We start from the raw sequence: 27312 nt of genomic DNA, 5'->3' as shown, positions 1-27312 counted from the left end.
AGCAAAGGCTTTTGGCTGGTTTTCCATCCCGAGTCTCCATCCCTTTCTGTGTTCATGGACTCAGCTCCACCCAGTACAGAGACCCTCCCAGGGCTTTCAGAAAAGCAGCAGCTGCCAGCATCAGAGAGTCCCAGGATGCCCTTTCTCATTCCTGCATGGGATTTTGGGGTGACCAAAGGCAGTCTCTCACAGTCCCCCACAGCTCTTCCTGTCCAAGGACAGCATTCAGAGCTGGGGGCAGGTGCCTGCTCAAGCCCTTGTGGGGTTTCAGCCTGGACAGAAATGTTGCCTCGATGCCTGGAGCAGGCAGGCAGTGCAGGCAGGACATCACAGTCACCTCCCAGGAACAGCTCAGCACCACACAGGGAGCAAAGGAACATGATTCAGGCACAATTTCTGGCTCAGAATTGGCCTGAGCCTGCCCACATCCAGCCTCTTTTGTAAGCTGAAATCACAGGGTTTCTGAAGCTCCTTCACTGTAGGAGAGCAAACAGCTGCAGCAAGCTGGATTCCTGACCACGCTGTTGTAGGGCCTTCATTTCCCAACAACTGCCTGTCTCAGGCTGAGAAATGCTGGATGACCTTCCCTGCACAGCACCCACCTGCACCGACCTGCTACCCCCAGCACCCTTCTGCAACGCCCACCCCTCCTCCAGCCCCCCAGTGCCAAACACATTCCTTCACTTATGAAGAGCCTGAAGGTGCATCTACAGCTCAGGGAAGCAGCATTCAGACTGCTTCATTTTCTGTTCTCCTCCTCGTCCTCTGGCTCTTTGCTGAGGCACGAGAACCTTTTCTGCACCCCACGCTGCTGAGCAGCCTCTACCTCCCCAGCTCCAGAAGTCTTTCCTCTCCCTGCCTTTGCACAGGATCTGCTGAGCAGCTCAGAGGCAGCCTGCATGAAAGGTACTGACAAAATAAAGTTGGATTGTACTGCATTATTGAAAAAGTGACCTCCAGTGGTCAATAAAGCCTTTGCCCACCGTTTCCAGGCAGCAGTGCCTGTTGTCAAGCTCTGCCGCGGTTCAGCAGGACGGCGGCTCGCCTCTCCCAGTCCCAGCTCCCACGGGTGGCTCGTTAAAACTCAGACTCTGCACTTTGGTAACGAGGAGCTCAAAGCACTTTAATGCACGGATGCAATCATGAATGCAAACAGGCTGCAGGCAAGAGAGCAGTGTAAGAGCAGGCTGTTCCCCAGCCTCAGCCCTACAGCGACTGGCTTTAGGCGAACGCACAGGGTCTGATAAGAGGAGTTGGCAGAAGACACGGTTCTAGGATGAGGTATTTTTCGGTTTTGCTGCAAACCCTCAGCCACACTGTGTAGGGAGAGGGAGAGGGTTTCAAGGGACACCATTCCCTGTTCTCAGTAGTGCTGAGCTCAGCATCCGAACCAGGAGGAGGCTGATGGACCTCATGCAGGTGGCACACAGGTTCCCCTCCAAGATGCCCTCTGCTGTGCTGCAGCATTCCCACTCCTTTCACATTTGATTTTTATGAACAACTGCACAAACAGCTTCCTCCCTCCCCTACCCCAGCTACAGAAGGCAGCAGGATCCTGGCACATTTATTTTAACCTTTTGGTGGAATGGCCACCTCTCTGCCTCTTTGTGTGGTTCACAGACCCAGAACTGAGAGAGGGGAATTGCTGTTCCCCTTAGCAGGCATCCCAGGTCTCTCCTGTGGCTCTGCACATGGCTCTTGCAGCCAGCAACTGGTACATGGCATCCCTCCCATAAGGGTGGGAGCAAGTAGCTCCAGCTGAAATAGTGGTTCCAGTGCTGCTCTCCAGATTTTGGCATCTGGCATGGCTGTGGCACCAAGGGTAGGACACCTTCAGGCAGAGCCAGGTGGTTGTTCTGTTGTGCAGCAGGTTGCAAGTTCCTGAGGAGAAGTGGACCATGACTTTTGATGGGCTAAAATCATAAGGCTAAACCCCACCATCTGCAACAAGAGGGCAAGGGCTGGGGAGAAGGGAAGAAGATGGGACCCAAGCTTGTGGGGTGACAGTACAGCCAAGCCCCAGCTGCCTCACTACTACAAAGCCCTTCTCCTTCTGGTATGGATGGGAGGGTTCACTTCACCAAGCTGAGACCTCATACAAAGCTTGGCACAGTCCTGACATCACTGTCATGGGCAGTGCCCCAGCTATTTGTCCTCCTGAGGCATAGAATATATCAGCAGCTCCTTGCAGCTCTAGGAGGTGCAAGTATTTCCCATGGAACATCTCTGAGCTTAACATTATGGGGCAGTCACAGAATGAGTGGCTGCTGCGAGCTCCCAGTGGGACATGTCACACCATCTGGTCACCCTCTTCCACTTGCTGCTGGCATGGAGTCATTCTTGGTGAAAGCAGCTCTGGCAAGAGCTTCCCCTCCCACCCTGCAGGATGAGGTAAAGGATGGTGTTGGGGAACTGGAATTTCACTTGTCTCTTTACGTGGTGATGAAGTAGAAGCTGGACCGAGTGTCACTTTGCACAGTTGCAGGCATTGCTCAGAGCTACAGTGGGGTCCAGCAGATCCTCCAGGACCCATCTGGTCACACTCAGACGCACAAAACATCCATTTCTCACCAGAAAGATGAGCACACACCATGTGAGTCAAGCCTGGGTTTGGAGATGCCAAAGGCAGCCACGTTCAACCTCCTAAAGCTTTGACTTCAAACCAAAAGTTGAGACATACGGCTGGGTGGAGATGAGGGATGGGGTGGGATCCTGATGCTGCTTTTGCAGGTCTCATTTGGAACTGCACCAGCACAACCTTCCATAAACAGGCATCACACCCAACCCTTGTCCACAACTCCATCCCTGGCAGATCGAGTCTATCAGGTGAATCTCTGCCCAAGTCACAGCTTTGCAGCTTCAGGCTTTAGAAGTTTTAAATACTAATAAGTCATAGCCTTGCATCTCAGATCAAGCTCCCTTTTGGATCATCCAAGCCCCAGCTAGGAGTGTTAAACCAGACAGGCAGGACCAGAAAACATTCCCATCCTACCTCTGCAAAGAGGAGCCTCCACTCCACACCCTTCCAGTCTGCCCCTGGGGTATCTGTCTGACAGGCAGAGCAAGGCCTTTGTTGTTTAAGGCAGCCTAATCCTGCAACCCTTACATCAGTGGGGCCAGATCCCAGCTCTCTTGATTCCACCAAGGTTGGATGGACACTTCTTGATTCCTCCAAGGCTGGGATACAGCTGGGAAGGGAGGATGACTGCAAGGGCCAAGAGAAGGGACACAATTCAGGGTCATCACACACTGCCAAGATGCAATAGCTCTTTCCTTTCCTCTGCTCCCCTCCTGCCTCTGCAAACTCCTCTCGGCATTGCCGGGTGAGCGAGGCTCAACCTGAAGCCCGGCTGACCTGCACATGTTGGTGAGTCAGAGCTGGCCGGCCAGATCGCACCAAGCCCTCCCCCACAGCCCCTTCAGCTTCAGCCTCCTTGACATGCCCTCACCAGCAGTTTAAAGAGGGTTCCCCCCCCCCGCCCTCCACCCCCTTTTTCTTTTCTGTTCTTTTTTGTCTTCAGTCCTCCTGGTGGGTGGGGAAAATCCCGGGTGTCAAACTTCAAAAGGGAAGCCTGAGTTCACATCGCATTCAGGTCCAATGCGCTGCCTAACCACAGGCTGCTGCCCGCACCCACACCCGGGGCTGGCAGGAGCTCCAGTGGGGCCCGAGGACTCCGGCACTCGCAGGGAATGCGACCACGCTGCTGCCTCCCCTCCCGAGCCCGGTGCAGCAGGGGACTTGTGTTTGGCTGCCCATGGTTTGTGCACCAGCTAAGCCAGAGATGAGACGGGGTTTGGACGTGGAACATGGCTCAGGGGTGTCACAAGGCTGGGACTCAGCTCCCTGACAACAAGCCCACCCTGAAAGCAGCATTCTTGGAATTCATCTCTGTAGGAAGGACCCCTTACCTTCTCCCTGCTCAGCACCACATCCCTGACTAGCTTTGTGGGCCCTACTACACATCCCATGAGACATCTTGGTGGCACAGAACTGCCCTAGGATTCCTCACAGCAAATGTCTTGCTTTGTGCATTTGAATTTCGCTCTTGGTCTAGCTGATTTTTGCCAAAGGCTGTGCCCACCAACAGGGTAGCCAGACCAAGGAAGAACAGATCACAGACCAGCAGCACAGGGGCAGAAGATATGCTCCATGTTGTACAGCCAAAAAGCAAGAGGCACACAGAGGCACCTTGTACTCTGCAAGGGCTTGGGCGGGGATGAAGGCTGGACAAAGCCCCCCACACCAAACCTGCTGTGCTGTGCAGAGCTCTGGTGCTCTTTGCACCCTACAGAGCCAACTTGGGGCAACAGAGGCACCGGCCTCAGCTCTGTGTTGCTCCCACCCACAGCAGCCCTGGTCCACACAGGCCACCACTTCTACATCTCCTGGTTTCCAGATTTCCAGAGCAGGGCAGTTTGGACCTGGTGCTTTCATAACAAACCTATTTTCTTTCCTTCAGTCACCTGCAACAAAGGAAACCAGGCACACAGACAGTCGAAGGAGATGTAGCATCTCTTTGATTTTCTATTGTATTCCTGAATAGTAAGTTAAAGCCTATTCACTGTTGATTTGGTTCTGTTTTCAGTAGCATGGGACCCTCAGCTCATGGGGAGATGAGCTCTCCCACCAAAGAGGTCAGGAGCCAGGCTCTCAGGTCCTGAGAGGTGAGTCAGAAACTCCACACAGAGCAGAAAATGAAGGTGCTCAGAGCACAAGAGCCCAGACCCGTGTGTTTACACCACGAGCCCCAGTCAGGGACTGGAAACAGCTTCACTCCCTCCAGGAGCAGAGAGAAACGTCAGAGCAGCATTTTGTTGGAAGAGGATGAGCGTGGAGCGTGGGAGGATGTGTTGATGCTCCCACCCCAGAGAAAAGGACATAGTTTTCAATGAGAAGAAGCTGTGCAACTGAGGATGGGAAGCACTGGACAGGGAATGCTGCAGCCTCTCCTGACAACCAGGATACATCAGGGCAGCTCTGACACCCAGGTTGACCTGCAGAATCCCTGGCAGCCCAGCTCTGACAGCCACCACTTTATGCACCATGATTTTAGTCCCAGTCTTCTCAGCATTGTTTGGATGCAGTGTCCTTAGCCATGGCAGCCAGCACTACCTGGGAAGGGGCTCTTACCCCACCTCCACTGCTGGGCACACAGGCTCTCGAGCACCTGTATGGAGCATAGAACCAAATACTGGAATAAACAGGACACCAGCCTACTGAAACCTTGAATAATGAGTTCTATACACAGTGCCAGTAAAGCAGTTGGGGACACACATCCACTGTGGATATCTGCACTCAAAATACCTCCTGCAGGCTCAGTTCCACCAAGACACTCACCTCCAGCAAGGTGCTCAGCTCCACCAGCCTACAGAGACAGCTGGGCACAGAGAAACAAGCAGCCTCACTTTCCCACAGAGCCTACAGTGCCCAGCAAATATTCAACCTGTGTCTAACATGTGAAAAACATTTCTTTGATTGCATTTACCCTATGTCTCCCTCCAGGTAAGCAGGACCACTGAAAATCCCACCATGCAGATGTGGAGAGGATGCTTTGAGCAGTGGAATAAAGCCCTGCTCCAGAATTGCTGGGACAAACCTTGATTTTAAGAAAGGGCTGAAGTTGCAGGAGAGTTTAAGAGAAGGAGCAGCCGTGCAAGTGAGGCCTTCCTAAGGAGAGACAGGGCAGGAGGTCCCCAGCATCTCCCCAGGGTTGTCCCCAGAAAACCCTTCAGCCCCCACAATGCCCTTCTAAAGGGGCTCTCACTGCAGGACACTGGCAGGAAGCCAGGAGCCAAGGGAAGGGGGATGCTGTTCCTCCAGCCTTTGAGCCAAGAGGGATGCACGTGACGAGGTGTTGGCTTGGATTTCCAAGCCCTGAGAGAGCACCAGCTGCTCCTGCCCATCCCTTTCCTCCCAAAGAGGCCCATAGATCAGGTTTCCTGGGCTGCCACATCCAGGTGAGTCCCCACAGACCTGGCCAGTGTCCCCTTCTCTCAGCCATTCCACAGAAATGCCAGACAAGCCCTTCAGCAGGGAACTGCTGGAGCATCCCTGCCAGCTCCAGCTGACACATGGGCAAGGGTAGACTGCTCCTCACCTCCCACAAGCCTGGGGGATGCGAGAGGTGCACTGGGCAGGGACTCACCCCAGCAGAAACCAGATCTGGGCTGCTCTAGAACCAAAAATAACCTGCCAGCTGCCCAGGAAGAGAGAAGAGCCAAGCGCACACAGATCACGCACATGTCAGGAGGGGAGTCGTCTGCATCCATCTTCAGGGATAACAGAGGGGAGCCTGGGGTTTGGTGCAGCAGAACAGCAGCACTAAACAGCCTTCAGGCTTTTTTGGGGCAGCAAAACAGCAGACAGTCAATACCCCCAGGGTCCTGTCCTCCATCTGGGGAAGTGCTGCCATGCCTGGTTTCTGGGAGCTGCAGAGAGCCCCAGTGCAGCTGTGCCAAGGAGAAGAGACCCCCTGCTCAGTCCCTCCTGTCTTTCCCCAAGAGGCAGCAGCAGCAGCCAGAGCAGCTGGGAACCCAGAGAACTTGCAAACTTGTGCTGGGTAGGAGGCTGTTCTCCCACCTCCAATCACTCTCTCCGAGCCTGAGCAGGGGTGAGTGGTGCTTGGAGAGGGCTGAGGAAGTAGGAAAGAAAATCTGAATGTGCAAAACAGAGCAAGGAGGAACATCCCATGCCAGTCTCCTGCCAGAGGCTCTTGGTGAAGACACACCTTGTGTTTTCAAGGAGCAGCCAGTGCCCTGATCCTCACAGCTGTCATGGAAGAGGGGAAGATAGAGCTTTTGTCCCTTGGCTTAGCTGCGATGAGACAGAGAATCTGGAGGTGCCTTTGAGATGAAGGAAGGCAGAGTCAGACTTAAACAACAGCCCTTTAAGCAGACTCAGTCCACATCAGAAAAACACGTTTTTCCAATTCCCATTATTATGCACCAATCACTACCAGAACTGAGGAACAGGGTTAGGGTAAAGTAGGAAAGCAGCAGGTAACATTTCTGCATCAACCCGTACTTCAAGAAATATTTTTTCCCTGGTCATTTCCAAATCTTCTACTTTTCTTACTTCTTCCTGCCACCAAGGCACTCACAATCTGATGTTTCTGAACCTGTCACCTCAGAGTGTGTCAACACCTACCTCCAAACCCCAGCAAGGAGCAGAAAGGAACAGAAACTCCAGGTGCAAATCACCCAGCACCTCAACTTCCTCAGCCTCCTGAAGGCACCAGCACTGCTCATCTCCAAGAACTGTTACCACAGCCCAGGGGAGGGCATTCCCAGGGCACACCTCATGGAAAAGCTCTATAAAATGGGGCCAAACCCTCAGCAGGTACAAGCTGACCTCAGCAAGCAGAGCCACAGCAGATCTGACCTCATGGGGAATGCAGGAATGTTTAAAACCAGATTTGGGAGGGAAGCTGGCATGAACAACACAAAGGTGCAGCACTGCAGGATGCCAGCGTTTGCATCCACGCCATCTCCCAGAGTTGTGCACGGGATCAGGGCTGCTCCCACTTTTTCTGAGCCAGCCCCTATAGGCAGGAGGTGACAAGCATGAGCTCCATGCTCCTGGAGCTGCAGTCCTCCCTCCTCCAGTGGTGGGAGAAGAAAACAACATCAAACAAGTTTTGGGCTGTCTGTTCCTGGCAGTGCCTCAGCAGTGCTGCCCATGCCAGCACAGCGTTCTTCCATCCCCTTTCCATCACTGTGGCTGGAGAGAGAGAACAAGTGGCTCTGACTCCCAGCCTGGGGGTAACAGTGGCTGGGGAAGGATGAAGCCAGTTCCTCTTCATTTCCCAGCTCTGGAGCATTGCACCAGCCAGCAGGGAGCATCTCCTTCCTGCTGTCCCAGCTCCTGGTGCAACAAGGACCGGGTGAAACCCCTGCACAGGGCTGCAACTTCCATGGGAAAAGCTCATCTGGGCAGGGTGGAAGAGGAAGCCCTGGCACAGCTTCACAGCTTCATTGTCATTTCCCTGGAATTGTTTGCACAGAGCTGCTCTGTCTAGATCTTCCTGCCTCTTGCTCGAAGGAGGAAGGCACCAGCTCATCTTCCACACCCAGACTTTGTTGGCTCTGTTTCATCAAGAGAACTTCCATGTAGTTTTGGACAAGACTCTCTGGTTGCCATCACTGAGTCTCCTGGGCCAGAGGGTTTAGCACCCAGCATTGCCTGCTCTGCCCTACTAATCTTCCTGCTGTGGGGAAAACCTTTTAACTCTGCTTTCCAGTCTGGGTCCCCAAAGCACTGACCAGGATTAAGCCCTCCCTGTCCTGACCCTCAGCATCCTGAAGTGCTAACTCAGACACACAAAGAAAGCAGAAGCTCCACACTGGTGATCTGCACCATCTAAAAGCCTTTTATTTCATTTTGCTTGCTCTCTCATTTTAAGCTAGCCGCCAATACCTTGGGAAACACAGGCTACAGAGACTTAGGATTTATTTTTGAGAGCTTAACATCCATTATGCTCTTAAAAAATTTATGCCCTTAAGCATCTCCACAGTGGCTGCTGAACACCCATTAAAAAAATTTCATCCATTGCTTAAGCCTGACAAGTCTCACCTTCAAGAGATACCCGTAAAGACCTGACAAGACAACTCAGCTTGAGCCCTGGGCTCCTAAGACCTGACCATACCACAAACAGCCCTGGGAAAGACATTATCCCCCAAGAGAGCGAGACACCAGAGGTGAGGTTTATATCCCAGAGCAACCACGATGCGCTGACTTTGTCACAGACGACCATGGCAGGACAGCTTGATGTGTCAGTTGGAAATGCAATTAACTTCGATGTGCAAGGGGATAAGGGAAGAATTGAGGTTCCTATGGATGCAGTTGCTTGGTTCTTAATTCCTCTAGCAACGCTAGCCTAGCAATGTTATCCACATTTCATTTCTATCCTTGCCAGAGTCAAAGTTCCCTTCAGCCTTGGGGATGCCCCTGCATATGGGAAAGTCACACAGTATAAAAAGTGCCACTGCACCCAGGAGCTATTTGCAAACAGCTTCACCTCCAAGACCCCAAATCCACAGTTCCTGCTGCCTCCTCCAGCAGCTGCATTTCACCCTTTGAGGCTTCTGCTCCAACATCAGGCAGGAAGGGTCCAGGCTCAGCCTTAGTGTGAGCAGGACTGTGTCAGAAGCAATCAGCTCAGGGGGTGTGGAGGGGTGCATACCTCAGCAGACTCAGTGCAGGTCTCCTTAGAGGCACCTAAGTGCCTCTAAGCTGCCACACAACCATCACAATGTGTTAGGCAGCTGCAAGGCTGCTGGTATGAGGCTCCCAAATGGCAGGCAAGGGATGAAAAGCAAAAAGGAATAAGCAACAGAGCTAAGACAGTCCTGTAGAAGAACTTTCCCGAGCGCTTCTCCACCAGAGAGCTTCACCGGTTCTCTGTGGAGCCCATAATTTCCCCTCAAATGCTGTATCAGGGTTCACACAGCCCTGTAGGCAGGTCCCTGCTGAGCCAGGCACAGCACACACATGTACAGGAGCTGTTTGCAAGACAGAAACTTGCCAGCATTGCAGCACCAAGGAGCACAGGGAGTGACTGACTGGACCAAGTCAGTCACTCATATGCAGCCATATGCAGCACCCACCACCTCACCTAGCCCCTGAACAGACTCTGTAGAGCAGCCAGGCACAGCATGAGGTGTTAGACTGAGCCCCTACCAACTTCCCTGCATCCCATAGGATCCTCGTTGTTCACAGTTCACTATAAAGGTTGCACTGGTGCTTCCATAAACTGCTGTGAACCAGCAACAGCAAGAGCAGGACCCCTTATGGTTCCTTGTCTCAGCATCCCTGAGGCAGCAGGCTGGCTGCATCCACAGCACAGTAGCATCATGAGCTTCCTGCAGCCCAGGTTCCTTGAGGGATGCAGCAGCCAGCAGCTCACCACAGGCAGCCTCTCCCACTCCACTGTTTCCTTTTGCACAGAAAAGGATGTGATACAGACTCAGCTGCAGCCCAGAAGGGTCTTTCTGCTGCCCTCAGTGTGTCCAAGAGGTCACAGCTGCATGGGTTGTGCTCCAACACCCAACCACGAGTCCCTGTCTCACACAGGGCAGCCAGGGCCAGGCGCAGGAGGGCTCTCCAGATACAAGCTCTGATGGGCTTCAGCCCTTCTGCTCCCACAATGTCATTCATGCACCAGGAGCTTTCTGCACCCCAGGGAAGAGTTCCTCTGCCCTGGGTATGAATTTCACCCAGACAACTCCAAAACCAAACAAGACCAGCAGCTCTGCCCTCTGCCAGCCATGCCTGACCAGTGACCAGGCTGGAAGCATTTTGGACACTATCCTGAACAAATAGCACAGACCAGTTAGAGCCCAGTTCCAGGCAGGAGCATGTGTTCCCAATGCTCTTTCCAACACCCACACACATGAAGGAAAAAGGATCAAGTACAGCCCCTCAGCAGGCAAACATCCAGACTGTGAGGAGGCTGAGCTGCATTCAAAAGCCCAGGAGCAAAAGGCTCAGCCAAGAGTGCTGGGCTCTTCTCTGCCACCCAAGCCCTCCCCTAGCCTTCATGATGGTGACAACCCACGTGTGAAGCGCAGTGTGTGAACCTGGGAAGCAAAGGCAGGCCTGGGCCACCTGCCCCAGAGAATCACCCAGCATCAGCCAGCTCAGCTGCCAGCTCCCTGAAGCACCACAGTCCCCCCCTCCACCAGTTGCGTTTGGGTGGTTATTCCTGCTTTTCCAGTCAGCAAGGTTTCCGTGCTGCACTCCACCAGCCTCTCTCCAGCACATTCATCTGCCGGAGAAATTTCATCCCCCTCTGCCGGGGCTCAGAGGGGCATGGAGGCAATGACTACCGGTGCAGGGAAGCAGGGACAAAGCAGTTGAAAGCAGCCAGTGCCAGGCTGCAGCTGCCCAGCTTCACTGGGACAGATGTTTCACAAGCACCCTCACCACGGTCCCAGCACAGGATCGCCCACCCAGCTGTGGCTCCCACCACACACCCAAGCCAGCCCCGGCTGCCCCACAGCAGGCGGGAGCTGCTGAGGGCTGGATGCTCCGCACTCATCTCCCTCCAGGTTTGCACAAGCTGTCTAGAGGTAGCTGCTGGCGAGGGGCCAGGCAAGCCGCGGTGGCTTTGATGTGGGTGTCTGCTGGGCACATGCCAGGGCCGGGCCAGGGTGTTTTGCTGGAGGCACCGGGTGCTAGACTGAATTATGCCGGAGGGGGGAAGAAATCTCCAGGTCACGGCTGTGGCACAGTGGCATGAGAAATCTGCCGCGCTGCCCACGTCGTCGCTACTCCACGCTTCTCTCCAGAGCTCTTTATCTGCGGCGACCATGAGCAGGGATGTCTCCCCTGCAAGGAAGCAGATTTTCCGTGGCATGAAGAGCGCTGCGGGTTTCGGCACTCACACCCCGGCAGCTCCGGGCTCCCAGACAGAGAGTGCCGGGAGGAGGATGCTGTGGCAGGGATGCAGGACCAGAGCGGTCCAGCGCAGCGCAGCAGCCCCGCGGCGGGCGGGCCCAGCACCGCGCCGGCTGGCGATGCCCAGGCGCCGAAGGAGTTACTGAGAGCGGGAGATGTCGTTAATAAGGGAGGCCACGCGAGTGATTTTTATCTTTAAAAAGCCCACAGCCCGGGTTGCGCGGCTCCGCTAGGGAGCTCGCTCGGGCACAGCCACTGCTCCTTTAAGGTATATAACAACAAAGTGGGTGAACACGCTGGCTCCTCCCCGAGCCGGCACATTCCCTCCGGGTCCCCCCGCCCCAGCCACGAGTGGCAGCGGGGACCCCCACGCCAGGCCCCGGACTACCAGTCCCGGCACACCCCGGGGGTTTGCTCCCTGCCGGGGATTGTAGTTCTGCCGCCGTCTGTCCGTCCATCCGCGGGGCACCGTAAGGACAGGCTGCTCCCGGCCGGAGGGGTTCTGCTCGGGAAAGGCTGGAGGTTCCATGACAGACGAACCATTAACCCTTTCGGAGCACCGCGCCCGCTGAAAGCACTCCTGGAGTCACTTTCAGCGAAGAAGGGATCCCCAGTGGGACCCCACTGCACCCAGGCCAAACTCCCATTCATCACCCCAGCTTTTATTCCCTAGGCGAGCCATAGCTCCAACTTTACTACAGTTTTTACCCCAACTGCCCTCCCTAGAGATTTGGCAGAAACAGGGAGGTTGGTTTGGTTGCCCTCAATGCCAAGTGTGACCTGGCACCCCGAACCCCAGGCAGGTGGTGCCACTGGAGATGAGCAGTGCCCATCACAGGAGTCACCCAAGGGTCCCCTGCACCAGTAGGACAAGCCCTGCCCTGCTCTGATGGATATCTAGAAGCCGCGGGACAGGGGAGATGGGAGGGGAAACAGAGGTAGGATTACCCCTAGATCACAGGTCCCCACCCCTCCCAGAACCCTATAGCAGGTGATGCCCAGCCTCCTCCAAGCCTGCTGCTCCCATCGCCAGCAGGGAGCACGATTACAAACCCCACTCCGTCCCCAGCAAGTCCTGTCCTGCTCCACCCAGGACAGACAGGAACAGGATTTGCAGGTAAGATCCCTCATTCATGCTGGTGCTGGAGACAGACTTCCCAGTTTGGGTAAGGACTGTGCTCCAGCACAGCCTCATTTACAGCCGTAACTCAGGGTCAGACCAAGTCCATGGATCAACTCTTGGCTACACAGCAATAAAGACTGCAGGATATCTGACCTGGCAATTAAAATAAGATCCCTATCAGATACCACAGCCCAGCAAATAGCACTGGTTGCCCAGGGCACTTCATGGGCCCTGGAAGTGATGCTTTGGGGCAGCAGCAGCAAGACCCCACAGCAGCTCCAGAGAGCCACCAGCTGCCAAGGGAGTCCCCTGGCACAGACTTGTTTTCTCTCCCAGGGTCAGAGGATTTCCCAGGATTCCACATGACCCCAGGAGATGGGTGAGCACCATGTCTGTCAGGGAGATTTAATGAGCTTCTTGGCTAGCCAGGCCCAGGGGAACACGCAGTCCAAAGTGTGAAATCCTCACTGGAGCAGACCCCAACTTCATCCCCTCTTCCCAAAAAGGCAGCTCCCGAGCTTGCCACACACTGTTGTCTTGCAGCTTTAGCATGCTGCAATGGTTTTGCAGGACATCAATGGCCTCCAAATGCCAGAAACAAGGAGACAAGGTACCAACAGCAACCGGCACAGCTGGACAGGTTTGTTAGAGACATGGGGAAGTGCCTGTGCCAGGAGCTTTACAATGCTGCCCCTGGAGAGCATCACACAAGCAGCTCTGAGCATGAGATGAGCCAGACAACTCACACTAAGACCAACTGGGACACTGCAGCCTCTCCATGAACACCCACAGCTCCACTTAATCCAGCAGCAGCTCATTCCCCTCCTCAGCTCTAGCAAGGAACAGATCTCCTATTGCAGATTGACCTGTGGGCACAGCAAGCCATCAATGGGCTAAAATTCATCAGCACAGACAGAAACCCCCTTCTCCTTTGTGTCACATCACCAGCTGGCCAACACAGCCAGCATTTTCCCCCTTGCAGCAGGATAAGCAGAGGCCCTTCAGGAGAGGATCAGCAGTAGGATCCTAGTAACAATAACGCCCTCAATTCCACCCTTCCAGGGTAAGTCAAAAGAAGAATCATACAGTTCCCATCCAAGGGACTTCCCAAGACTCCAGTAGGAGCATGGAAAGCACCAGGAGAATTTGTAAGCACCATGTGGGACACAGGTGCTTGGCCACACAGCAGTGAGAGGCCACGAAGCAGGGAAGCTTACAGAAGCACCCCTACCCTGCACAGTGGTTCCCAGGAACACAGGAAATGAGTTGAATTTAGGTAGGAGCAGACCAAATCAAAATACTGAGCATGTCATCCATGCCCAGTGCCAAGGTGGTGCTCAGGAGGCATTATACAGCTCCTCACCTAAAAGCATGGAGAAAAGATAATTAAATGGATGCTTTTCCAGTATGGTTTCAATCCCTTTTTCTCCAGGATTTTATACCAAGTATTTGACTGTGATACAAAAGCTGTGAGAAAGAGCTAACAGCTACAACAGCGAGGTGACAGCCCTACCCACAGCCCGCTCGATCAATACAGATGGATACGCCTCTCCAAGGGTTGCTGGCTTTGGGAGCCAACATGCCCCATTCCCCACATGCTACAGGAGAACCTGTGGGTCTGCCCTACAAGTCCCCCCAAGATGGGGAGCAGCCTGGGGAGCCAGGCAACATTAAGCTTGCCCAGCACACAGGTGGCAGAGGCCAGCTCTGCTCCAAGAGCTCAGCCTGAAAACCTTGTTCTGGCTTGTTTTCCCACTAGCTTTGGGTGCCTGACTTGTAATAAGTAAGCCTGAAAAGCAGGCTCCTTTTCAGACATGCCAGGCACCCGCAGCTCCAGCTCATAGACGCATCTCCAGGGAGTCAAGTTCCAGGTGCACCCGAAAAAAACTCGTGTTTCAGCCAATACCCAAAGGCCTCCGTTTCCTTGTCTGAGAAAACCTGGGCAGTGCCCAGGCCCAGGACTCCGAGGCTCAAGGGGAAATTGCTTTATAGCAGCCAGTCTAATTGCACTGAAATTATGAGATCAAGCAGTAAATTCACGTCTGTGTTCGTTGCTCTGGGTGGCAAAGCTGCACTGGCAAGCTCCTGATCTCCAATCGCTGCAAATTCACGTTTCATTGGAAAGGGAAGGAGGGGGTTAATGAAGGAGAGCATTGCCAGTTGGAAGTGCTACCTAAAAAGGGTTTCTCCTACTAGCTGAAGCAAAATGGTTTCTCTTGCCAGCTTGTTTACTCTGCAGCTGAGAGCAGCGGACCGCCAGGTCTTGCTGCTGGATCCTGCTGCAGGATCGACGGCTGCGAAACCAGCCCTGGCACCAGGACATCAGCAGAGCTGGAACAGATGTGGTACAGCTGCACCATCCCCAGCCCAGGAGCAGCCTGGGTGCCCCACAGTACGCAGATCACAGGCAGTCCCCAGCATCATCTACACCAGAAAACGTGTAGCTCAGCACTCCAGAGAGCAAATCTTGGGCCCATCCTCTTCTCCTTTGGGGAAATAATGGTTGTCACCATATAAAGGCCAGGTAAAAGCTAGAATTTCATTTAACCAAGATGGTTTTACATCAACTGTCCATTGCAGCAGTAGGGTCCTTAGGGGCCTTGCTCATGGAAAGGGCACCCAAACCCCAACACCAGGGAATAGGGATGCTTGACAGGACACACAGGTTTTCTTGAGAAAGGCAAGCACCAAACCCATCCTGCCCCACCTTGCTGCTGCAGAGCCAGAAAATGGACAGGACTCATTATCCTCTTTAGAAAAGCAGAGCTTGCAATCATGTGCCAAGACAGGTATCAGCCAGATTCCTGTCTCTGGGAGATTTTGGAGTCTGCAGGCCAAACTGAAGCAGCATGGCTCTCACAGTGCACAGCCCATCCCAGCTCCAGGATTAAAGCCACCATGTCTGCAAACAAAACACTGGCACCTGCCAGGAGAGCCAGGCAGGGAGGAGAGCCAGCCTGCAGCTGCTGTGGCCCTGCCGGCCACAGCATGGTGCCCAGCAGTCAGCACCAGGATCAGGCCCACGTTTATAGCCTTTATATTAATTACCCAGAGTCTAAATAAGATTAAAGTTTTAATTCCAACTTCATCTCCTAGAGGCTCCTGCTGTGCTCTCGGGTTTTCCTGGTGCCATGAAGCTTCTCAGGCAGTTACAGCAGAGGGCACTTCTCTGACAGCCAGAGACAGCAGCAGCTCCTGTATCCAGGGCTGCCCTGCAGTGCCCGACCGGCTCCGAGGATGCACAAACCTCTGCACCTCCATAAACCCAGCACTGCTGCAAGCAGAGCTGTGCAAAACCTGACCCTTCACTGAAATGTACAACTTGAGGCCAGCTGGGCCACTCGATGATTAAAAAGCTGAGGGCCAACACTGGGCAGTGTCCTGAGGCCACACTCAAGTTGTAGGTGGCAAGGTGAGCAGGAGCTCAAGGCAGAAGGTGTCTGCCAGGGCAATGCTTTATGTCTGGCCCCATCTGCACTGCCCAAGCCACCCCATCACAGTTGGCCAATGGGCAATTCTAGCTCCCAGCCTCGATCACCTAGGCTGGAGTTTTACAGCTGGAGATGGGCCAGAGAGTAGCAAATGCCAGCTGAGCAGAAGAAATCACTGCCTGCCCTGGCTGGGTGGAGGATGTGGCACAGGTTGGCGGCAGCAGCGCTTGCTGCCCTGGTTCCCCAGTGCCCATGAGGACAGAGAAAATGCTGCAGAGCTGCAGCTGGGGCTCAGTCCACAAGCAGCAGCCCAAACAGCCCATGGTGGCAGAGCCTCAGATCTCACTGAGCAGCACCAAGACCTGGCTTAAACCACCAAAGCACCCAAAGCTCAGCACTGACCTATGCAATGTGTCAAAACCTAATCCTGCTACACCCCATAATATCTGCACAGACCAGCTCCAGTTATCACCTCCTGGACCTCCAGCTGCTGAGCAGCCACAGCCCTGGAAAAGCCAACTTGCAGCCAGGGAGAACTGCAAGGGAGAGAGCCTGGTGGAGGAGAGGATGGACACAGCATAACCCCCGTCTCCAATGCTGCATGTACTCATTGCCTGGAGCTGCAGCCACCCCTTTGGACAGGGTTGTGATCATGTTTTACTTTATGAACAAGGAACAAGCATCCTACAAGAGCTTGGGAATGCACAGAGTATCATTCCCCCCAGTTTACGTGGCTGAAGGCAGATTGTGGAGGTTGCTCCATGAGCACGCAGGACTTAGCCAGCTGCCCCTCAGGGAGCAATGAACTGCTCCAGCCCAGCTGCTGCCCCAGTCACCCTTTCACAGGAACAAAATCCTCTGTGATGCTGGGTCTGCTCCCATTCCCTTGAGTGGAGGACATGGGCAAGCTGAGCCAGCAGAATACAGCTGGGCCAGGAAACAAGAAAAGCCCTCCAAGCATCCCCCTCAAAGCTCCCTGTGGAGCCCAGTAAGCTGATGACCCCAGTGATCACCTTGTGTCGCTGTCCCCGTGGTTTGGAGTTTGGGCTGCAAAGGAACAAGGGCTTCAGAGGTTTTCTTTCCAATGGGCTCCCCACCATGCGCAGACATGAGGCTGCCCATAGCCACTGGTAAGGTATGTCAGGGTGACCCCAAGGCAGGCACCCAGCCTAGAAGACCTCTGCAGTCAGTGGGGAAACCCCCTCCTCTCCCCCCTGCCTTCTGCTTTCTACAGAAGATGTTTCAGAAGCAGCCCCCCTTGTCTCAGCACAGCAGTCCCTTCCTGGCTACCCATCTCACAGCCCTTTCTCCCACCCAGATCCTGCACCCTCCTGTCCTGAGCCCCCCAGTTCTTACCTGGTGGACAAGGGCTGCTTCTCTACGCTGTCACCAGCTTCGGTGGGTGCCACTGCTCCCCGGGAGCCACTGTTGGGTGTCTCGGTAACTGGGGCTTTTAAGCAACAAACGTGGGGACATCCCTGAGTCTCTGCATCCCCTAAACCCACCCTGAGCCCCTGCAGCCCCTAACCCCCCCAGGGACCAGCCCAGACCCCTCCCCTCACACCCTTCTGTGCAGATGAGCAGGGACCGTGTGCCCCAAAGCGGGACGGAAGACCTTAATTAGCCCATAATTAACCCGAGTGCGGTCCTGCTCTCACTTTGAGGGAAAACCATGTGTGATTGGGGCACTTTGTGAGGAGTGACTGATGCACGGTCATGCCCCCACATCGGGGGAAAGCCCTGACTCCCCCCCAAACGCGGGGTGATGGCGGGAGCTCTACAGTCAGGACAAGAGGTGTCCCCGCCGGGGGCTGTCGGGGCGTGTGGGGGACCCGGCAGTACTGGGGTGCGGCAAGCACCTGAATCGGGAACTCCGGGCCCAAAGCGGAGTGAGACATCCCACCGCACCCTCGGGGATGGGATTCACAGAGGGTGTCGGTGCCACCGAGGGTCCCGCTGTGGGTACGCGGTGCCTCAGGGGTGTCACAGGGCGGGACGGGGCGGGGAGTGCCGGGGCCCCGCCCCCGCCGCTGCTCGGGGCCGCCCACCGAGGCGGGCACCGCCCCCCGCTCACCTGTGCGAGGGGTGCGGCTCAGGGAGGCGGTGCCCCGGCTCCGCCGCCGCTCGGGCAGGACCCCCGGTGCTCCCAGTGTCCCGAGCCCGGCCCGACCGAGCCCTCACCGCCCTCACGGGCCGCGCCGCGCCTGACACCATTTGAACGGCGCGAGGCGCCCGCCTCACTCCTATTGGCCGCGCTGCCCGCCCGTCAAGCCGTCCGCCGCCTTTCCATTGGTAGCGGTGGCCCCGGGGGGCGGGGCCCGGGGGCAGGCGCAGCGGTATAAAAAGCGGGGGCCGGGCGGGCGGGCGTTCAGTGTCTCTGCGCGACAGGTACGGGCGGGTGCGGGGGGCCCGCGCGCGGGTGGGCGGGGCGGGCGGGAGCGCGCGGAGGGGCGGGCGGGGGGCGGTGCCGCGCGGGAGGGCGGGGCGGGGGCGCGCGCGGCGCTGGTGGCGCTGCCCGCCCGCGCCGTCCGTGCTCGGAGCGCGGCGGCGGCGGCGGCAGCAGCGGGAGCCCCCGGCGATGCCCGCGCTGCTCCCGCCGCTGGCCGCCCCCTGAAGACACCCCTCTCTATTTGCCCCCCTTCTCCAGCGACCTCAGGCTCTGTCCCCCCTTTTCCCCTTCCCCCCTTCCCCTTTATTCCCTCCCCCCCCGCCTCTTTATCCTCCTTCCTTACGACCCTCCGCACCCGCCCGGCTGCCGTGTGGATGCGGGCCGGGGTGCCTGGCTGCGCGGGCGGCGAGAGCCGATGCTGAGGGGCCGGAGGAGGATGGAGTGCACCCTCGATGCGCAGAGTTTGATCAGTATTTCCCTGCGGAAGATCCACAGCTCCCGCACGCAGCGAGGCGGCATCAAGCTCCACAAGAACCTGCTCGTCTCCTATGTACTCCGCAACGCCCGGCAGCTCTACCTGAGCGAGCGCTACGCCGAGCTCTACCGCCGCCAGCAGCACTACCCCGACGGCGCCCCGCTCCTCGCCATGCCCGCCTGCCCGCCGCCCGCCGCCGCCGCCCCGCCGGAGCTGGCGGCGCTCCCGCTGCCCGCCGACACGCAGGACCGCGAGGCGCGGAGCTGCGGGGCTGCGCGGGGCTGCGCGGAGCTGCTGGAGGTGCCGGTGTGCGCGGTGCCCCCGGAGCTGCAGCGAGCGCCCTGCAGAGACTCGTCCCCGGGCTTCTACCGGGCCGCCGGCAGCGCCGGTCCCGGTGGCGGCGGCAGCGCGGCCCCGGGGCTGCTCTACGCCGCCGGCTGTGACTTCGGGAGCGGCGGGGCCCCGCACTGTAGCAGCCGCACCACGGTGCTGGATTTGGACACTCACGTCGTGACCACGGTGGAGAACGGGTACTTGCACCAGGACTGCTGCTCGCAGTGCCCCTGCTGCTGCCAGCCGGCACCGGGGCTCGCCTCCCCGCCGCCCGCGCCCGGCACCAAGCGCAAGTATTACCCGGGGCAGGAGGAGGAAGAGGAGGGGGTGGAGGAAGGGGAGCCGGGGGGAGGCGGGGTGGCGGGCGGCCCCCCCTTCGCCCCGTGCACCAAACGCGCCCGCTTCGAGGAGTACAGCGCCGAGCACCCCCAGGACTCTTCCAACATCTCCAACTTGATCTCCATCTTCGGCTCCGGTTTCACGGGGCTGGTGAGCCGGCAGCAGGCGGACTCGGAGCAGCCCCTCAACGGGCAGCTGTGCAGCAAGCAGGCGCTGGCGAGCCTGGGAGCCTGGACTCGGGCCATCGTCGCGTTTTAGAGAGAAGTGGGGGAGCAGACGGGGTGTGGGGGGGTGTTGACAAAACGGGGGTGCGATCCGAGGGACGGCGGCTCCGGAGGGGGGACCCTGAAACAAAGGCAGGGAGGGGGGTTGGGGCGAGGGGAGGGGGGGTGCCGAGGGGTGCGCAGGGGAGGCGGGAGGGCAGAGCCGCGCTAGTGTTTTATAAATTGTACAATAAAGAAAAAAAAATCTAAGATCTTGGGACTTTATTTTTGCAGAGATGAGAGAAAAAAAAAACAACAAAAACAAGCAAACAAACGAAAACAAAACAAACAAACAACAACAAAAAACAAAACAACAGCGAAGCACCTATTTAAATAATCCTCTTTGTGTCCGCTCGGGTTCTCTTCGCGGCGGGCTTCCTGGGGCCGGTGCTGGCGGCCGGTAGCGCCACGTGAGAGCCGGGACCGGCCCCGGGACCCCGCGGCGGGAGCGCCCCCGGCCCCGCTCCGCGCCCCGGGCCGCCCCGCGGGTCCCGCCGCCCCCGGCTCCGTTTGTTTCAGGGTGCGGACAGGGGGAAAGCCGCTGCTGCCCCGTCGCTTTTGTGCGTTTCTTTATCTATTTAAAAGAACAAAAAAAAAAAAAAAAAGGCAGAAATGAAAACATTTCAACTTTCCTCCCAGAAGAAACGTGTGCGATGTGACTTCTTCCCACCGCTTGTGCCCAGGGGAGCGCTGGAGGGTTCTGAGAGCTGAATGTGGGGAGGGTGGGAATGGGAAAAATTGGGGCCGGGGGTCCCTCCGGGCTGCGCCCCGCCATGCCGGGGAGGGGGCGAGCCACCCCCGGCAGCCCGGAGCCTCCGCCTCGGTGTGTGCTTGTGATGCCGCAGGTAACCGTGTAACACGACTCACGTCTCCAATGTGTGTGTCGGGTCTGACCCTTTTTTTGCTTTTCTCCCCCTCTTTTTTTTTTTTTTTCCCCTTAAGTTTAACTGTTCTGGTTTCAGCCTTCCCAATCATAAAACCAGCATTGTTTGGTCTTGTGAAGAGATTGTCTCCTGTAGAGTCTCTTGATTTCTATTTTTTTTTTACATTATTTTTTTAAAGAAAAACCTTTTGTTGTAAAAAGGTGGGTTTTCTGGTCGTCGTCCCCTCCTCTTTCTTTTGCCCACTCCCAACTTCACGGTATCAGCACTGTGTGTAACTGAGGATGCTTTGCCAAACGGTCTGTTGGGGTCTTCTTTTTTTCCCTGCTCCTTTTTCTTTGTTTGTAAGCCTGTATTTTTGTGCATATGGAATTGTATATCACCGGGTAAAACTGTTCAGATTTGTTTAAATTTATAATCTTAATAAAAAGTCGATTATAAAGTTGCTGTGTTCTTGCTTTCCTTCACCCCGCAGCCAGACCAAGCCCCTCTCCTGAGCCACTGCTTCCCCTCTGCACCGGGGAGCCTTTGCTGAAACTCCGACACCCCCCTCCCCTCTCCGTGTACCCCCCCGGCCTTGGAAAAACCCCTTTGTCTCCTCCCCAACACCATCCAGATTCACCCTCTCCCCACACACACACCCGCAGTCCCCCCCCGGCTGCCAGGATGCAACAAAAGCCCCCGCTTGGGTCCGGCTGTGCGGCGCAAAGCGAGTCCCAGGTGGGAAGGGGCCGGTGGGGAAGGGGCCGGAGCTCGGGTCCCCGCCCCGCTGCGGGGGGAGCAGCCAGGACCCCCCGGCCCTACCTCGACCCGCACCTGGGCAGCGCCGCCGCCTCCGCGCCCCCCGGCGCGCTCGGGAAGTTTTTTTTAAGTTGGAGTTTGTTATCCCCGCGCGGGGCCGCTGGGTGGTGCGGGCGGGTTTTCCTTTTTTCCCCCTTTTTGTGCATGTATTTTTCTCCTCCCCTCCTTTACCCCACAGGAACGAGTCGGGGCAGCTCCGCACCCCTTCAACATCCCACGGCCACCTCAGGAGGGGAGAATTATTATTTATTTTAACCCTATGCATAACGCAGTTTCTAGCACGCAGAGCAAATCCCGCAGTTAGAGCCGTCCTTCTGCCCCCGCACCCCGGGGCATCCCCGGGACCCCCCCACAAACCAACACCCGGACAAAACCCCCCTTCCCAGCCCCGCGCATCACCGTGGGAGCGCAACCTTCCCTTCTCCCGGCCGGAGAGGCCGGAACCGCGGGATGGCGGAGCGGGGAGCGGCTGCGGGGGGGTCGCAGCCGCAGAGGAGCCGGAGCGCGGAGCCCCCGGCCCGGCTGCGCCCCCGCTCCGCGCCCCGCGCCCGCAGCGCCCCCTGGCGCCCGCCGGGAGCCCCGCAGCGGGGCCGGGGAACGGGGCGGGAGGGGCGGCCCCGACCCCCCCGCGGGGCAGAGCGAGGGGCAGGGGCGGCCGCGATGTCCCCAACAACCGCGGGTGCTGCTGCCCACGGGCAGCCCTGTCCCGCTCAGGACGTCGCAAGCCTGAGCGCCGCTCCCCCTCCCCTGCTGATCCTCCAAATAGTCTCCCCTCAAAAAAAAAATAAAAACTTACAATTGAAAATATAAGTCCTGTAAGCCCCCTGCCCAGGCGCGGAGGCACTGAGGGAACACTGCTGAGCGCACCAGAGCTCGCTCTGCAAAGCTAGAGCTGGATGCTTTGACCAGAGAAAATTCACCCGTGGGGCCATAGAGAAGCCCTCTCCCTGCCCCGGGACCTCCAGGACCTTCCCCGGCCCCATCCCGCTCCCTTGCCCCGGGAGTCGAGGCTCCCCGGCACGGAGGCGGCTGGAGAGGGGCCCCGGCAGTGGGATTAAGAGAAGCAGCAGCTCCTGCATCCACAGCCCTGGCTGCTGCACACAGTATTGGGGGGAAGTTTGAAAACCCAGGTGCTTCTGCGGACACCCAGAGGTCAGCATAGCCGCTGAATCTCAAACCCAAACCCTTTTCCTTACAGCCCCTGCTCCAGGCAGCCCAGCCAGCCAGAGTCGGAGCTCGCTTTAGCCCAACAGCCCCACGCACACATTCATCACCCTCCCAAACCGCTCCCCATCTCCCACACCTCGGGCTTTCCAGTGACACAGGGACCATCAGCAGAAGAAGCTCCAGCACCCCAGGCACACCTATCCCTCCAAATCTCCCCTCTCCCGGGGGCATCCAGCTCTCTCCCGCTTTCACAGTGGAAGTTTCTGGGGCTTCAGTCAAGGTTTCAAAGGCTGGAATTGGCAAAGACGCCTCCGGTACACACGCGGGGCGGGGGGGACTCGGGGTGCATATGCTATAGGGACACCCAAAAATCCCTGTCACTGAGGAACGAGAAGACCCCACAGCTCCGCGGAGCCGCGAAGGCTCACAAGCTCTTGGTGGCGCAGTTATTTATTTATTTTAAACGCTGGTACATGACATTTTTCTTCTTACGAAGGCGGCAGCAGCAGAAAGCCCATCACAGCCTCTCCTGAAAGCAGAGCCTGGAAACCAGAGTCTCATCTGCATATTCATAAGTACCTGATAAATTAATCATGATGGCAGAAGCATTCAGGCTAGAAGGGAGGTGACAGGGGAAGGTTGCACCCCCCAACACAAGCCCATCCTCACTCTCGCACACGCTCCTCGTCTTCCAGGCACAAAATGTTTTGATCCCTTCACAAGTCGGCTGAAGCCCCTGGGTGTTGCGGGGAAAGGGGCTGTGCCCCTCAACACGCCTGTGGGCACCCACCACCTCACCCCTCCGGTCCCTGGCTCCGGCGAGAGATGCAGAACAGATGGGCTGGAGCAGGGTGAGGACCCAAAATCTGAGTTCAGCTGCACCCCCAGCCCAGCCGTGACTCTGCTCCTGTGTCAGCTCCTTCCCCACGCCAGCTCTGCCCCCAGCGCGGTCCAAGGTGCTCCAGCACTGCCCGACCTTGAGCTGATGCTAAAGGGTTTGACCCTAAAAATCCTTCCATGTCCTCTCTCCCCTCAGTGCTCTCCCGGCTGGGGGTGAACTGGCATCGCCCAGCAGCCCTGGAGCGGGAATAAGGCACAGAGGAGTCCTCAGGAAGGGACAGGTGGAGTGTGGCTGGCACAGAACCGCAGGAGGTGGGAGATGGGGAGAGTGAGGGGAGCCAGGGGAGTCCTGCACCGTGCCAAGGCAGAGGGAGCCGGCTCTGTGCACACACCATTCGCTCTGCCAGCTGCGAGACAGCTGTGGCTTTCTCTTCCCAGTGCAAAATGCTCTCCCACAAGCAGATCCGCTGCTTGTGGCGTCCTCAGTGTCCCCACACTGAACCCCCTTGGTCTGGGGAGAGTCACTCTGCCCCGACCAGAGACGCTGCCTGCGGTAACAGAGGCAGAAATTCAACCCGAGGCTGAGCAGCGCCTGAGCCCAGCCCGCTTTTCCCTCGAGCTGCCCTCAGCAGAGCAGGCAGGAAGGGCAGAAGGCACCCGGCAGCTGCCTGTAGAACCCAGGAGGGTCCAGATCTCGCTTGATTTCCCTGACCCAGAGGCGACTGCAGAGGTGGCTGCCGGGCTGGGCTGTGCTCACCAACAGCAGAGGGTCAGCACAAACCCAGCACACACCGGTCACAGGGCTCTGCCCTGCACCCCCAGCACCCCACTGGTGCTTGGAGGGCTCAGATCTGGCATTAGGGAGACACTGATCGAGCCCAGTGCTAAACCCAGTGGTTCAGCCAAGTCCTCATGCCACTGAAGCAGCTCAGCCTGGAGGATGTCACTGCACATCCAACAAGTCTGTCCACACCAGGAGGGACAAGGAGGTGATGGAGAACTGACCCTCTCATCTCCCAGGCTGCCAGCCCAGCTCACCCCCAGCTCCCAGGGGGAGGTTTGGTGCCCAAGGAAAACCCACCCTCACACAATGAGCCAAGCACCAGTTCCCAGATGCTGACCCACAGCTGGAGCAGCTCCATGTCCTCCTAAACCACAAGTGCCAAAACAAACCCGTATCCAGACCCTGCAGCCCATCCTCAGAAGAGCAACTTCGTGCTCTGCAGAACCCAGCACAGAATCTATCTGTCCTTCCTTCCATCTGTTGATTTTGAGTCAGATCCCTCCCATCTCATCTCCCCAGCTTAAACACAAATGAGCAGAAGAATATTTTGGGATATGCACATGTTAGCAGATGTTTGTAGGAGTCCCCTGCAGAGAGAGCAGTAGGAGATCAATGGGGGACCCAGCAACGTGGTCGAGAGGCCGCTGCCGTTAGCAGTCTGTTTAATATGTTGGGTTTGGTCTGGCCTGGGTAATTAGCACCTGAGCAGTAATTATTCACACTTGGCCTTTCTATATCCTGGTTATAGATTTGATGATTAATGTTGCTCCTTGAGTTAAGCCTGCCCTGGATTTACCAGCGCACAGTGGGAAAGTTAGGAGGAGGTTGTTGTGTGGCAGAAGCTTCTGTCCCTTACATTGAACAGTAAAAACAGCACAATAGAAAAATTAGAGTAAAAAGCACTTTTTACAGAAGCAGCAGCCTCTAAGCACAGAGCAGCCATCTCAGCAACACTCTGCCACCACCATCGACACATGAGGAGCTTGGTTGTACAGCAGAAGCAAAAAACCTCCCTCAGCATTCAGAAGACACTGATGCCAAATGATTTAGGGGTTTACTGGCACCCCAGAGACACAAGCTGGGCAGAGCTCTGCTGCAAGTTGGGGTGCACAGACCCCCTCAGCCACCTTTCTGTCAGAGAAACACAATGAGGGGTTTGCAGAGAAGGACCTGCCCCCACAAGCCGGGAAATGGGGAAAAGCAGCTGCTAACTGCTCCACATTGGGACTTACACAGCTCAGAGGAGCAAAGTCCATAAGCCAGGGGTGGGCTCACCTGCTCTCCTAAGCACTGTCTCCTCTGGGGTCACTGCTGGTCCTGGGTGAGGGGGCTGCACTGCCAGTGATGTTCTGGTCGCCTGCAGAGGGACCTGGGGCTGCCTTGCAGCACTGCTGACCCTTGGAGGCTGAGGGCATCTCCAGCTGCTCCTCAGGGCAAAAGATTTCCAGCAGAGTCACCCTCTAGGATTTCTATGCCAGGCAGGCAGGAGCTTCATCCGAGATCTCGGCCAGTGCCAAACAGCACATGGAGGTTGGCATGGAAGGAGATGGCCAAGCCCAGGCAGAGCTGCCATAGCTCCTTTCCTCAGGAGAAACACTGACTGACTCCATATCTTATAGATAAAGGAGCACAGAGGGGAGGAGCCCCCACCAAAACCTGTTCTTATCCTCACTCCTTGCACCATGACTGGTCCAGCTGAGCAGAACCACCTGTGCCACACCTGCAGAGTGAGACATGAGACAGAACATTAACCCCATGTGTGCTCCTGCCCAGAGGAGGGGAAAGGGCTTTCCCAGGGAAACCTCCACATCCATGATGCTGCTGTGGACCATTCCTGCTCCCTGCAATCCTCCTCTCTTTTCTGGGACTGAAGCTGTCCCTTCTTGCCTGGCTGGCAGGTCCCCCATTGGGCTGGATCAATGTGTTTTCTTCCCCATGCCTGTTGTCTCAAACTCATGAGGACTCCTACATGTCAGAGCACAGCGTCTGCACCGTGCCTCTGCTCCCACCTTTCCCATGTGGGAAGCTCCAGCAGCCACTTCATGGCCCCACTGGGCTCAGCCCCAACAGATAGGAGCAGCTTTGGGGCAACCCCACCTGCCTCAGGCTCCTGGTTATTTCCACACTTCCATTCTGGAAGGTAAATTTCTAATAAAGAACCCCTAAAGCAATGCTTTCTCCCTCTTTTCCTCACCAAAATGAGACTTTTGCATTGAAATGTGTGAAGCTGCACTTTTTTCCCTCCCTTTTTCCCCAGGTTTTGCAACATGAAAGTGGATGTTGATGTGAATGGAATTTTGAAATTGGAGACTGGGAAGTTCTGTGCTGGGAGGTGACTGTTTGCTCACAAAATCGCCCTTTTTCAAGCTCCCCGATGAAATTCTGCACAATTATTTCTGTCTCCTCCTCGCCCAGCCAGCCCTGTGCCCCGCGCTGCTCCTGCTTTTGTTTCTCCTCTTCTCCCTGGTGAGGATGAACAAAACACCAACCATTGCCCATGCCCACTCCTCCTCCTCCTCCTCCTTCTCCTCCTCTCACGGCTGCCAGCGCAGCCCGGTGCTGCCCGCCTGGCAGAGCGCTCAGGATTTGGAGATATTCGGATGAACCCCCCCCCCAGCAGAGAGCCAGGGCTGTTGGGGTGCACAGCTCAGGGAAAGGCATCCCAGCAACTCACCCTTCTGTTTGCTTTGGTGCTGGAGAGCAAACACCAGCCCAAAACACATGCGAAGGGACAGGCTTCACCCTCACCCTGTGCTGGTGTGAGGCAAGGGAGAGCTCTGCAGACAGAGGCTTGGGTTGGGAGGTGGGATGACCCTGCTCAGGGGTAAAGCAGCACCCACGGTGTCTGGGGGACACTCAGGGCCAGAGGAGAACCCCTCTATCCAGGCTCTGTGTCTGCTCTCTTCCATCACCCCTCTCCCCCCAGCTTGTGGTCCCCACAGCAGCATGAGCATCCTGGCTCTTCCACTCCCACATGCACCAGGAGACAAGGACATGGCTGAAAAGCCCAGGAGCCAGGACATGGAAACCCCAGGCTCCGTGGTGCTGTGCCCTCAGCTCGGTCACACCAGAGATGAGGGGGAGGATT

The 27312-nt window shown here is 56.8% G+C and overlaps 2 protein-coding genes across 2 annotated transcripts in view; one reads left to right on the top strand and one right to left on the bottom strand.

Moving 5' to 3' along the window:
* The window catches only part of LOC111936991 (uncharacterized), a 119098-nt gene extending 100978 nt beyond the window's left edge, over positions 1 to 18120 (bottom strand). Inside the window, exons 1-2 of the mRNA XM_086858085.1 lie at positions 18027 to 18120; positions 17309 to 17402 (exon numbers count right to left, since the gene is read on the bottom strand). The gene's annotated coding sequence lies outside the window, so the exon portion shown is untranslated. The remainder of the gene's footprint in view (positions 1 to 17308; positions 17403 to 18026) is intronic.
* A 374-nt stretch (positions 18121 to 18494) lies between these two features.
* IER5L (immediate early response 5 like) lies at positions 18495 to 21074 on the top strand. Its single transcript, XM_086858084.1, has one exon. It carries the CDS (start codon positions 18757 to 18759, stop codon positions 19744 to 19746), a length of 990 nt encoding a protein of 329 aa, XP_086714210.1. The 5' UTR covers positions 18495 to 18756; the 3' UTR covers positions 19747 to 21074.
* Positions 21075 to 27312: the final 6238 nt, after the last annotated feature.

This window comes from Cyanistes caeruleus, chromosome 20 (assembly GCF_971803275.1).
Source record: "Cyanistes caeruleus chromosome 20, bCyaCae1.hap1.1, whole genome shotgun sequence".
NCBI lineage: Eukaryota > Metazoa > Chordata > Aves > Passeriformes > Paridae > Cyanistes > Cyanistes caeruleus.
Note: the sequence above shows the minus strand (reverse complement) of the source record. Positions and strands in the feature narration are given on the sequence as shown.